The sequence below is a fragment of the Rhinolophus hipposideros genome, assembly GCF_964194185.1.
Source record: "Rhinolophus hipposideros genome assembly, chromosome: 3".
Taxonomy (NCBI): domain Eukaryota; kingdom Metazoa; phylum Chordata; class Mammalia; order Chiroptera; family Rhinolophidae; genus Rhinolophus; species Rhinolophus hipposideros.
Genome location: NC_138049.1, coordinates 93370426 through 93384143, shown reverse-complemented (window position 1 = coordinate 93384143; position 13718 = coordinate 93370426). Strand labels below are relative to the sequence as shown.

Sequence of the window (13718 nt, the reverse complement as noted above, 5' to 3'; positions counted from 1 at the left end):
ACAGGGATGGGATGTGAGGATTGGCTTAGGGGACAGGGCTCCGCTGCTACAGAGCTAGAGTGGCGTCAGCAGTTATGGGTCATATTGTGATATGGTACTATTTTAATTCCATTCCTCTTTACCCAGGAACTAAACCCTCTTTCTCAACAGCAGACACTTAACTTATTTAAGAGCAGTCACTGAGTTTGATGAGGGGAGAAGAGGCCCAGCATATAAAAGCTCAAGGATGAGGAGGAGATACTCAGTCCAAAGTCTCCTTTCTTTCTCTCCATAGAGAAATCATGCTCAGAAATTGTGTGCACAATAGATGGATTGGACATTTATTTTGTAGAAAAAAAAAAAGGGAAAAAGGGGTCCTTTCTGGAATTTGACTCAGAAACGAACATGCTTATTTTAGAAGCACTTTGGCCGATCAAAGTACTAAAAATCACTCTTGCATTGCTTCTTCTATTCTTGACAGACTTAAATCTTAGCCTCATAATGAACTGGCAGAACGAGCCGGCTGAGAAAGTAATGACGGCAATTTTGACAGTGGTTTCTGTGCTCGTTTGCATGAGTCACTGCCCCTCAGGAAAGCAGAAAGAAGAGAGAGGCATGGCTGAAAATTGGCCCCGAGTCTTAGAATAAACCACATCCACCTTTCCCACCCTCATCCTCACCCTTTTATAAACCCTCCAGGACATGTGCACACTGTGGTGAAAACACTAGGAGACAATTATATCAGTAAATACAGTTTGTGCAATTCTATTTACCAACTGGCGTGGAGGGGTCGCATTTATTTATGTAACAAATTTCTACGAATAAACTGAATGTGCAACTTCTCATGAAATCCACAGGGATCTGAGGTGGCTCACTCCTCAAAAGTGGTCAGCGATTTCTAAATACAAAAGGGAGGAGAGCTGCTGACAGGGCTTCTCAAAGCCAAGACAGTACAAAGATAGTTTATTGCATAAGGCACAATGATTAGAATTACATTCTCTTTAAAATAAACAGAGACATGGCTGTGCTCAGAGCCTCACAAACCCCAATATATAGTTAGTTGCCTTGCCACCATTAATATGCAGGTCCATTACATTCCTACGAGTACTTCATTTTTTGTCATCCCTCAAAATTTGATAGCACTGCCCATTTGAGAAGGTGTGCCTTCTTCTATGCTGTTTATTGATTATTCCCATGTAGGCCATAAAGCCCCTTCTAATGCCCTTTCCTCTGAACTCCTATTGCAATTATAATGCACATGACCCATCTGGCAGTTCTCATGCACTCCCTTACGCTGTTAAGTGGGGCTTGTTTTTCCCGTTGCTATGTCTCATCTCCCCAACTATATTATAAGCAATTCAGGAATGTCATAGTCTTTGAATTCCCTGTTATTCAATAAAGTGACTTGAGTTAGGCTATAAGCTCATTGAGGAAAGGGACATTCATTCCTTATTTTGTTTTGTACGGTAACTCTGAGAGCCCTACGCTAGCATATAGCATACCCTCAATAAATATTTATTGAATGAAATAATAATTATATTAATGCTGGATGCTCAAGAAGTATTTGTTAGGTTGAATCATACTACTGCTGATCTACTATTAGCTGGACCTATGTTGGAATTATTTTTTCAATAGCTGTGTGATTTTCATTAGTAATTCAAGACAAGTCCGTGACTTTGTGGCCTAGTACTGCTCTAGGATACACGTGGGACTCAAACACACACAAAAAGGTAGAAATTCCAGTTTCTGTTCCCGAGGAATCCATGCTTCATTTCCATCTCCAGTACTGCAGCCTTACTTTTATATAACCTCTTCTTACCCAAGCATGCCTTTGTAAGTGGGTTAATCTCACCAATAATCCACGTAATTGTTCAACACTGGAATTTAATCCCTATCAATTAGCACAATGATACAACCAACCAGGCATTCTTGCATGGATGGGAGCCAAGGAAAATCAAAGCTGTTGACTTTGCTTTATTACACTCTATGGGGTGGTTCTAGCAAACACATCCTTTTCTGCTAAGATCATCAACTCTCAGAGATACCCATGCAACACTGGAAATCCCCATGCTATTCCTTCATTTAAATTCATAGTTTAAGAAAAGAATGTCCACTGTAGTGCGACTCTTCATTTTGTATACTACCATGGCTGAAAAAGTCTGGTAGTGCATGCTGCTTTCTCCTGTTTGTTTGCAAAACCACCATTCTTCTCCAGCAATAGAATTACTGGGACAGGTTCCTTTACTGTGTGTACCTAGCAGCTTCCCAGCTCCAGGGAAGTGTCTAGCAAGGGTCTCTTCCTCTAAATGCATTTTCAGAACTCCCACTATTTTGAGGAGGAACTATAGTTCTTCCATTCTGATTTTTAATTGGCAGATGATGGCAGCAATGAGTATTTATTTAGCAAATTCAGCAAAATCTTCTGTGTTCACTTGTGTGAAAGGCTCTCATGCTACCTCAGTGGCCTGAATTCCAAGTGGTGACAATTATGAGGCCACAAGACTGTGTTCATGACCAACTTTGATTGTCAGCTACTTTATAGGCAATTTTCTCTGACTCACTGAGTATTTGGTACATGAGAAAATTGGCTCCCGGTATACAAACTAAGAATGAGTACAATTTTCTGGAGATTATGCTAAGGGTTTGTGGTATTAAATTTCTAGTGCAAAGATCTATCTTGGAATACATGGTCCAAATGAAGTAATTCATTTTCCCGAACAATTTTCTGTTTTGTCTGTCTAAAAAATACATGTTTTGTGGGTTGGCTGTTTAAAAGGAGTAACAGAAAAATTAAGGACTTTTAAAAACAGAAACTTACTAAAAAAAAATGACACTAAGGAAGTTTTTCAAGAACAATTAAGTCACATTAATTCAACATTCATATTTAACCATAGATTTTGGTTACATGATATATCTATTTTGCCATACCTCAGACTCAAAAGTTGTCAAAGGAAAACTTCACATCTTTTCCCCAAACTTGTTCCTGTTCCTGATTTCTCTATTTGTACCATCTCTTCCAGCCATTTAGATTCAAAACCAGTACTCCTCAAACCCTTCCTCTCAATGAATCCCAATTTCCAATCATTTTCCAAATCTGGTACTATCTGCTGCCTTTCACATGGAATTTTAACACAACTATACACTTATGTTTTGCCATATGAACACCATAGTTGATTCTACCCAAACCCTTTTAATACTTCATTACCCGTGAGCTCCATTACCTTGTGTGACAGCTCCTAAACCAGGTGTTAAGGGGCCTTCCCATTTGGGCCAATGTACCTTTTCGATCTTTCTTCCTGCCACTACCAGCAATCTGGTCCCCATAACAGTAAAGTCAGAAGCCCTTAACCTCCATGCCCTATGCTTTAAGACCCTTTGATCACTCTGTTTCCTCAGTTGGAAGTCTCTCCAACCCTTCAAAGGCCACTTTCCTCAGAAAATTCTTCTAAAATCACCCTAACCAGATATGCCCTCTCTCTTAAATCTCAAATGTGAATCTTATCCTGCATTCCTTGCACTTAAATAAGATATTGTCTCCTAAGGGTTGAGAACATGTCTTACTATTGTGTGAAGCTTCTGCAGTACCCACGACACTACTTTGTATATAGTAAGAGCTCAGTACATTAACAAATGTACAGTTTTGGAAAGCAGACCCAAGATAGCAGAGTGGATAAACACTGTGCCTCCATCCTTTCGTAAACACATTAAGATTACAACTAAACTATAAAACAATCAACCTAGAGAACCATCTGAAGTCTAGTGAAACAGAAGTCCTATAGCTAAAAATATAAAGAAGAATTCATGTCAAAACTGGTAAGAGAGGTGAAGTTGTGGAATGGGCCCCAAACCTCCATGTAGTGGTTGAGAATTAGGAGGGATATCTCAGCTGTGGAGGTTCACCATGGAGGAGCAAGGGACCCCAGCCGCCCACACCAGGATCCCCAGCCTGGAGTACCAGTGCCAGGAAAGGGAGCCCCCACAACATCTAGCTGTGAAAAACAGTGGGGATTCTGACCATCTGCATGGGAGGGAAGGTGGCATGAAACTCAGGCATCCTTTTAAATGGCCCACACACAGACTCACTCGCTTGCCGGCACTCAATTTGGCCTCCAGCGGAGGGATGGGACTCAGGAGGCGATGGAAGCACATGAGGGGCAGACTGAGGTACGTGGCTTTGGAGGTGAGGGCTACAGGACAGGCAGACGCCATCTTTAATGTGTTGAGCCTGCTCCCTATGCTTACAGCCAAATCAAAATCCGACTGGTTCGCTGAACTCTGTTGCTCTACCTTGCTGACTCATTAGCCCCCTTGCTGATCCTGACCCACCCAACTCCTCCACTTCGTAAGCAGCCAGCTTACGAACAGGAACAGGAACAAGTTTGGGGAAAAGATGTGAAGTTTTCCTTTGACAACTTTTGAGTCTGAGGTATGGCAAAATAGATATATCATGCATTGCACTCTTTCTTGTAAAACTATCACAGTCCATGGGCCCCAGGTGGGTAGCAATTGGCTCCAATGTGCTCGGAGATTTCTACTGAGTAGCTCTAGGCCCAGCACTGGCACCAAACCAGAGTCTACATTAACCCGGTGACCACAACTCTTCCCACTCTAGTGATTCCTTCACCTGAATCTGAAGGCAGCCAGGTTTCAGCAGGCTTTGGAGTGTCCTAGGTTTTTGCAGACCTACCCAAGGCCGGTACAGATGGCAGCCATCCCCAGTTTGTAGCATGGCCTCTCCCATACGCCTCCAGGTTTAGCAAAGGCAGTGAACATGGGTTGCTTTGCAGCTCTTACCAGGTAGTCCCTGGATGGTCACAGGCAGTAGGTGACCAGGGCCTGCAACAGAGCCCCTCCCAAGAAGCCCCAGAACCAATATACCTGGAGATTGACTTCAAACCACATTGGAGCACTGCCCAATTAGCCCCCCAAGCGGCACACACAAAGGGTGGTCTCAACAGGCACCAGAGCCCACTGGGGTGAATACCACTCACTGAGGTAAGCCCCCTGCACAGCAGCTCATGAGCTGGGATGTGGCCAAACCTCAACGCCAGTCTGCCTGAGGGTCAATCCCATCCACTGATATGCCAATAGCAACCAAAGCTCAACTATAACAGGAGGGCACACACAAACCACACAAGGGAGCATCTGGAGCAGGTGAGCAGGGAGAACGTGCCAGGACCCCATTGGACATCGCCTACATAAGGCTCCCTGGTCTAGACTTGGAGAAACAGCAGCCTTACCTAATACATAGAAACAAACCCAGTTAGGCAGCCAAAATGAGGAAACAAAGAATCACGTGCCAAATAAAAGAACAGGGAAAAAACCCAGAAAAAGAACTAAACAAAATGGAGGCAAGCAGCCTACTAGAGACAGAATTCACAACAATGCTCATAAGGGTACTCAAAGAACTTAGTGAAAACTTCAACAGAGGATAGCAAGAATAAAAAAAGACATAGAAACCATGAAAAAGAACCAGTCAGAAGTGAAGAATACAATCACTGAAATGAATGCACTAGAAGGAATCACCAATCACAGACTAGATGAAGCAGAGGATAGAATCAGTGATTTGGAAGACAAGGTAGCAGAAAACACCCAATCGGAAGAGCAAAAAGAAAAAAGAATCCAAGAAAATGAAGATAGTTTAAGAGGCCTTTGGGACAACATCAAGTGTAACAACATTCCCATCATAGGGGTACCAGAAGGAGAAGAGAGAAAGCAAGGGGTTGAGAACCTATTTGAAGAAATAATGACACAAAACTTTCCTAACCTGGTGAAGGAAACAGACATACAAGTCCAGGAAGTGCAGAGTCCCAAATAGGATGAACCCAAACAGGCCCACACCAAGACACATGATAATTAGAATGGCAAAGGTTAAAGACAATGAGAGAACCCTAAAAGCAGCAAGAGAAAGCCAACTAGTAACTTATAAGAGAGCTCCATAAGATTGTCTGATTTCTCAACAGAAACTTTGCAGGACAGGAAGGATTGGCACAGAATATACAATGTGATGAAAAGTAAGGACTTAACAACCAAGATTACTCTACCCAATAATGCTATCATTTAGATCCAAAGAACAGATAAACAGCTTTGCAGACAAGAAAGAGCTAAAGGAGTTCATCACCACCAAATCAGTGTTACAAGGAACGTTACAGGGACTTCTTTAAGATAGAAAAAAGAAAAAAAAATATGAATAATAAAATGGAAATAGCTACATATCTATCAACAATTACTTTCAATGTACATGAATTAAATGTTACCATCAGAAGACATAGGAGGGCTGAATGAATAAGAAAACAAAACCCTTACATATGCTATCTACAAGAGATCCAGTTTAGATTGAAAGACAAACACAGATAGAAAGTAAAGGATAGAAAAAGTTATATCAAGAAAATGGAAACAAACAAGCAAAAATCTGCAGTAGCAATACTTATACCAGACAAAACAGACATTAAAACAAAGGGAATAACAAGAGACAAAGAAGGACTGAATAATCCCATTTCTGGGTATTTATGAAGAAACATAAATGCTACTTTGAGGGGACATGTGTATCCATATGTTCACTGCAGCATTGTTTACAATGGCCAAGATGTGGAGGCAGCCTGGGTGTCTGTCAATGGATGAATGGATAAAGAAGAGGTGGCACATATATACAATGGGATACTGGTCAGCAAGGGAAAGGAATGAGTTCTTGCATCTGTGGCATGGATGGACCTGGAGGGTATTGGGCTGAGTGGAGTGTGTCAGAGAAAGACAGGTGCACTGTGATTTTGTGTATGTGTGGACTCTAAAGAACACAATAAGCAAACAAACAAAACAGAAACAAACTCATAGATACAGAGAACATTTTGATGGTTGGCAGATGGGAGTGGGTGAAAAAGGGGAAGGAATTAAGAAGTACAAATAGGTTGCTACAAAGTAGTCATAGGGGTGTAGGGTACAGCATAAGGAATATAGTCAATAATATTGTAATTACTATGTATGGTGTCAGATGGTTACTAGATTTGTTGGGATGACAGATGGGAGGGCGTTAGGGACAGGGTGAAAAGGTGAAGGGATTAAGAAACAAATTGGTAGTTACAAAGTACTCATGGGGATGTAAAGTAAAGCATAAGGAATATGAGTTTCATCAATAATATGGTAATAGCTATGTATATTGCCAGGTGGGTACTAGACTAGTCAGGGGGATCACTTCTGATAAATGATAAATGCCTAACCATATGCTGTACACCTGAAATTAATATAAAATAATACTGAATGTCAACTGTAATTGAAAATTTTTAAAAGTGGGGGAAAGGAGAAAGGCAATAAGAGGTCCAACTTTCCAGGTGTGAAACAAGTAAGTCATGGGGATGTAATGTACAGCATAGGAAATATAGCCAATAATATTGTGATAGCGTGGTACGTGGTACGGTGTCAGATGGTTGCTGGACGTATCATGGTGATCACTTCTTTAAGTACATAAACGTTGACTAACTATGGTGTATACCTGAAACTAATATTGTATGTTAGCTATATTTTTAGAAAAAAATCTTTTTAAAAGTACAGCTTCTGTATAAATAAGATACTAATGATTGAGCTGAAATGTCATGGTTCTTTCTGCTGCTCGTAACTCATTACTCTCAAACTCAAGTAAACGTCTGTCAGCCTCAAAAGATACCACAGTAATGTCATAACAGCTCCTCTTAGAAACAACAGTCATCAGTTGACCATTGGCCCATACTACAACTTTTCATTTTCAAGCATTTCAGTCACTGGTTTTAAATACTTCTAGGTCAATTTCAAAGGTGATTATAATAAACTGTCTAATTGCAATAGAAATATATATAAAAGGAACCTATATATATATATATAGTCTTTTTAAAAGAGCCACTCTTACAACATCAATGAAATTTAATTGATGACAAAAACAATAAATGTATTACCAGTTTAAGAACTACTTCTCTAAAGTAAAAATCATAAGAGGCAGTTTTGGGTTATTGCTATTATTGTTGTTTTTGTTTGTTATACTATGCCCGTAAAGTATCTGACACTCAATTATAACGTCCAACGTTAGAGTTTTTGTTGGGGATGTGAGCATGCTTTCATCTCTGAACAATAAAACCTTCAACTGAAACTGCCTTAAGAAGAATGAATATTTATTATATGTACAAGTATGTATACACACACTTATGTATACACACACTTAGTATATATTATTATTATTCATAAAACTAAAACCATTTATTATCTAACATAACAAGAAGTAGCCGAGCTCTTCAAAACTGATGATTCAATGACACAATGATACCACACGGACCAGGTTCTTTCCCTATCTCTATTCTGCTGTCCGCTGATTCCCCACCATCACAGGGTTATTCCACTTGAACCTGCTGCTCGCAGCAACTGGGATTGCATGCTTTCTTCTTCACTTCCAAGGGCAAAGGACAAAGGGGGCCTCTATCCTAACCGTGTAAGAAGAGTCTCTCCTTTCAGTCTCGTTGGCCAGTTTAGGTCAACTGTCTACATCAAGGCACATAGTTGTCTCCAGAGAAACATTAGGCAACAACTTGCTTACCCTTAGGCTTCCAGAGTAACTTCCAAAAAAGGAAGACAGAACTACCATGGCTGGCTAAAACTCACTGAAACCAGTTTTGGGGAGGTGTACATCACTAAAAGCATACTGATACTATAAAACATGAAACAAAAGAGAGGTAGCATGGATGGTGTGGAGGAAGTCAGAACTGCAAAAATGAGCTGCTATTACTGTTCAAACAAGGAAGGCACCTCACGTCTTAAATTAAGGAGCTACAAATTTGCCAGTATAAGATTTTTAAAGGATCTGTACATGCACTGACAGAAATTTTGTTAGAAACAGGCACCGACATTTCTCTAACAGAATCACCACCAATGACGAAATGGGCCTTATTTAATGTGAGGTATAAGTTTTATGAAGTCAGGGACCACAACCCCCCCATTCTCAGTGCTCTCCCCTGAGGTTTAGCAGAGGGCATGGCACAGGTGAGAGGTTCAAAAAAGTTTCTGCTTAAATAAACATCAAACATCTTTCATTAAATGATGAACGCTTGCCCTAGAACAGGGCATCCCACTGAAGAGAAGTCCTGGGTGGCAGATTCATTTAGCTATAAAACGCATCCAGTTAAAGTTTTTATAGAACCAAGCTAACCCAATAAACAAAAACCATCTAGGAAGCTGCTGTCACGCTCCAAGCTAAAGATGTTCTGTAACCCCAACAAATGTCCATCGTAAGATTGTAGTTAAAGAAATACTGTACTTTTATCTTTATCTTTCCGAAAAAGTACAACTCAGACCACTCTGAATTATCCTTAGAGGGAAGCCGATTATTTGACACATAGACCCTGCTTTCTTTCTTTTTTTCTAAGTGTGTTTTTCCAGGACCTATCAGCTCCAAGTCAAGAAGTTGTTTCAATCTAGTCGTGGAGGGTGCAGCCCTCCATCCCATGGGAGAATTGAACCGGCAATCTTGTTGTTCAGAGCTTGCGCTCTAACCAACTGAGCCATCTGGCTGCCCCAACATAGACCCTGCTTTCACCTGGCTGCTGGAACTGTAATATTTTGTTCTCATGAGGCCCCTTTAGATAGTCTCACAAAGACAGGACACAATGTAACTGGCCAACCCAACAAAATGTGGTCTCCTGGCTTTCCCTGTAGTTTGATAATAAAGAAAAGAAAGATTAAGCCCAAGCTTTCCCAGTCTGCACCATCCCCTTTCTGCAGGCGTCTGGATAACTGTGGCCCAGCTGTTTCACTGACCTTCCAGGACACTGGTACTTCCCGCTTCCAAATGCCATGAAGCAGTCCAAGAAAGCATGCTTCTCTAAATTTGCCTTTTTCCAACGTTCCTGTGGGAAGAAAACATTTTTTTTTTCCAAATCAGCCTTATATAAATAAGCTTAACTTTATTTCTCTAGGCTAAAAATGACCTTGTACAGCTAATCCTTGCATATAAAGTTGCAGGGTTGTTGGTAATTTTTTCCAACCTGTTATTAATATCAGCCATGATTATGTTTTTGGAACGTGAACTAATAAATAAAAAAAGATTTAAAAAGAATTCTGTTAAGTGGTAAATGTAAATCAACCACAGAATTGACCTCCGAGAGGAAGAATTATTTACAACGAGGCCTAAGGCTCCATCATAAAACGGCCCTTGGTAATAAATTTAGTAGTAAGATGTTGACAGCCCTGCTGTTGCAGAAAGCCTGGGATGCAGAATGAATACATCTGGATGCCATTTTTGACAATTTTACTTAAAGGCAGAGAATAGACTAAATGACCTCTTAGGATTCTGCTCAGCCCTGTAACTCCCCAATTCTAAGAAACAGCAGAACACAGTATTAATTTGCTTCATTTTTATTTTTTGTACTCCTTGGAAACCAACAACAGGAACAATTGCCTGAAGAACATGAAATGTCTTCTATCAGAACCAGGCATATTTACTTTAACATGCCTTGCTAGTCTCAGATAAAATTTTATTTTAAAGTTGGTGAAGCTTATTCCAAAAACTTTTCTGTCTGATTTGTAAATGCCGTCTATATTGCAAATTTAATCTGTACTTTGTAGCCGTAATTAGTAGAGAAATGTGGCTGCTTACTGATACAGTCCTAGTTAATTTATGAATTCATACTCGTGGCATAAAAATAAATTAAAATCAAAGGGCAATGTATATTGAAAGAAATAACTTACGGGTTTGAACAATTCAGGTTCAGGAAAATACTTTGGATTTCTATGTAGCCAAAATGGAGACAACATCAACAAGTCACCAGAAGGTACAGTGTAATTCTATGATAGAAAAATCGGTTCCAAGTCATTTTTTGAAATCTGCTTTAAAGAGCATTTGGGTCATTAACAAATCAAGCTACAAGTATATTGTGGAGAAGACATATACCTTTGATAATGAGTGGCAAGAAAATTTAACTCTTTCCTGGATGGATAGTTTCTATTTCGCAACTTAGGGCAATGACTGATTTCTAATTCTGATGATTCGTTACATGTATGTACATATTTGGTTACATGGGGGAAAAATATTAGATAAATGTAAAAATTTTAGAAACTAATATAAGTCCACTCTAATGCAGTTTTTGATGTTCAATATTGGGGTTGCGACAAATATTCTTGATCATGGAAACCACAGTGGCTCTCCAGATTCTGGAACAGAAAAATCTAAGTCTGAGACAGAACACTGGCCATAGCACTGAGGAGAGGGGCAGCAGTGTTCTGTCCCAGGGGACACGCATGACAGTGTCAGTGCAGGGACAGTGGATTCTTTGTTTGTTTTTCACTCTAGCAGCAGCTGTTAGGGCAGAAAGAATATGAAGACAACTGGTTAGAACACACAGGATGAAGCAAGTGTCATGTGTTTGGTGGGTTTTGTATCTGAGGCTGAGGTGGCTATGGGGCTGAGGATAAGCAGTGTTATTCCTCAAACAGCAGAGCCTGCGTGATCCTTCTCCGTTCACGTTATAATAGGTTTTCATGCTATGTAAACTTATACCGAGGACTAAAAACCATTTCACAAAATCACCCTTACATCACCATGCTCCGAAACCACAGGACAAACAGCTCTCCCACAGATTGTGTGTGATCACTAGATAGCTACCAACTTTACCAAGGTGAAGCCATTTTATTAGTAGCTCCCATCACCAATCATCAGAAGCCACATCTATCGAATCCTGCGTAATTTTGAAGTGTCCTCAAGATATTTGCAAAACATTAAGTTCATGTATCTAGAATTAGCACAATTAAAATCATGTCTTTTTATGGTAGCAGGGAGGGGAGGATGGGGAGAAATCACCATTTTTTAACCCGTTGTTGGCTCCCATGGGAGCTAAGTATTGCTTGAGTCTGGTACCAAGAAAGCTGGAAAGGGTCAGATCCAAAAGTGGGAAGAAAGCGAGGCCTTTGCTGGTACCCTCTTAACCATTTTTAAAGTAGAAAGAGACTTGTTAGATCCCAGTTCTGTGTGTTGGTTCCACCTCTGCTGGAACTGAAGCATGAGAGGTCATGACTGATTCTGAAATCAGCTGGGGAGGGACCTGATATGTTCGAGGGCCGGGCTGGAAGCAGGCCTCCCCTCGGGACAATGGCTGCCCTTCCCCTTCCAAATGCATTGTCCTCTTTCATGGCTAATGACCTATGATTATGACTTTGAGGCTGCTGACTGCTGTAGCCTACAAAGTAGGCGAGTAGAGAGACTTCTAACGGGGCGTCAGTCACAGCGTTAACATTAGCACCAGGGAGGAGACCAAAAAGACGTTCCTGGTGCATCAGCAAATGCCAGGCTGATGAACAGCGTAAAGGAATGTGGGAGCCGGTTGTATCAAAAGAACCCTCTGAACAAACAGACATCATCATGCCCAGTCTAAACAGTCCCTGTCATCGTTTACATGACAGATGAAGAGAAAGGTCAAGAGGGGGACAAAACAGTCACAGGACCAGAACACAGATCACTCGCTAAGGGAAATCACACAACATGGCCTGTCTGTGTGGTGGTGACTGCATCTCTCATGTAGATAGAATTGAACCTGGCCAGCCCACCTCACAGAGATACTGTGCGGCCAAATAAGCTTCATCGGCTAGACCGGAGATGGGGTTTTCTTGTAGAGGGTAGAGAAGGCAAGATTCTCTGTTGAAACTCAAGAAGGATACTGGAGTAAAGTGGGTGCAAGGAATGTAGAATCTTGAAGAGAAAGGAGGAATACTAGTATAAAGGCAAAGCATCCATAAGAGAAAGTCCAGAGCACACAGATTTTCTCCCAGCTCTCAGCAGGAGCTTGGCTATTATTAGTTGCTTAAAAAAAAAAAAGTACTTTAAAAATGAAAAAGTATGCTCTTTTGTGTGATTAAACACTCTCTATAAAAATTTTGGACAATTCAGAAAGATAGAAAAAAACAAAACAAAAGGAGTGCTGACAACAAAAGACAGTCATCAACGGAGAGACTTCCCTCCAACACTTTTTTATTTTTTAAACTTTTATTTATTTTAAATGTGTTTTTCCAGGACCCATCAGCTCCAAGTCAAGTAGTTGTTTCAATCTAGAAATGGAGGGTGCAGCTCACAATGGCCCATGTGGGGATCGAACCGTCAACCTTGTTGTTGTTAAGAGCACCGTGCTCCAACCAACTCAGCCATCTGGCCACCCCTTCCCTCCAATACTTTTACCTAATAACAGCAGTTCAGGTTTTTTTTTGTTGTTGTTATTCTTTCTAAATAGTTTTTACTTTACTAAATAAATAATTTTTGAATCTTACTTTGTTAACTTAATATTATAGCATAAGTTCTTTTTAATTTATATTGTATACTCATGCATAAGTTTCTCCCCAATACTTGCTTAAGCTTTCATTTGGGTAGATTAAGGCATGATTAACTTAATCATTACCTATTGTTCTTTTATTTAATAAATAGTGCCATTCCAAGCATCTTCTTCCACAAAGCATTTTTCATGTAAAATCTTTTAACATAGATGTTCAGAAGACATACGACATGGATATTTTTACAATTATTAATACATGTTGCTCAACTGTTTCCTCAAATTTTGTAGGAAAACATATTTCTAACTACAATATTTGAGTGTTAATTTCATTGCCTTCTTATTTGCTAACCTGACATTTCCAGTGGGTTATTTTTATTGCTATCTAATATTTTACATCTTTCTTATTTTTCATGTTATTATCTTTTACAAAATTTTGTGTTCATGCCTTAGTCTCATATATTGATTAATATT

At 40.1% G+C, this 13718-nt stretch overlaps 1 protein-coding gene across 7 annotated transcripts in view; it reads right to left on the bottom strand.

The window, feature by feature from the left end:
- The window catches only part of CYP39A1 (cytochrome P450 family 39 subfamily A member 1), a 75574-nt gene that overhangs the window by 15645 nt on the left and 46211 nt on the right, over window positions 1-13718 (bottom strand). For 5 of the 7 annotated variants that reach the window (XM_081040363.1, XM_081040361.1, XM_081040367.1 and 2 more), the window contains 2 exons: window positions 10681-10776; window positions 9751-9839 (listed from right to left, as the gene is read on the bottom strand). In XM_081040363.1, coding sequence (XP_080896489.1) covers window positions 9751-9839; window positions 10681-10776 — 185 coding nt within the window. The remainder of the gene's footprint in view (window positions 1-9750; window positions 9840-10680; window positions 10777-13718) is intronic. The other 2 variants (XM_081040365.1, XM_081040362.1) reach the window with 1 other exon arrangement.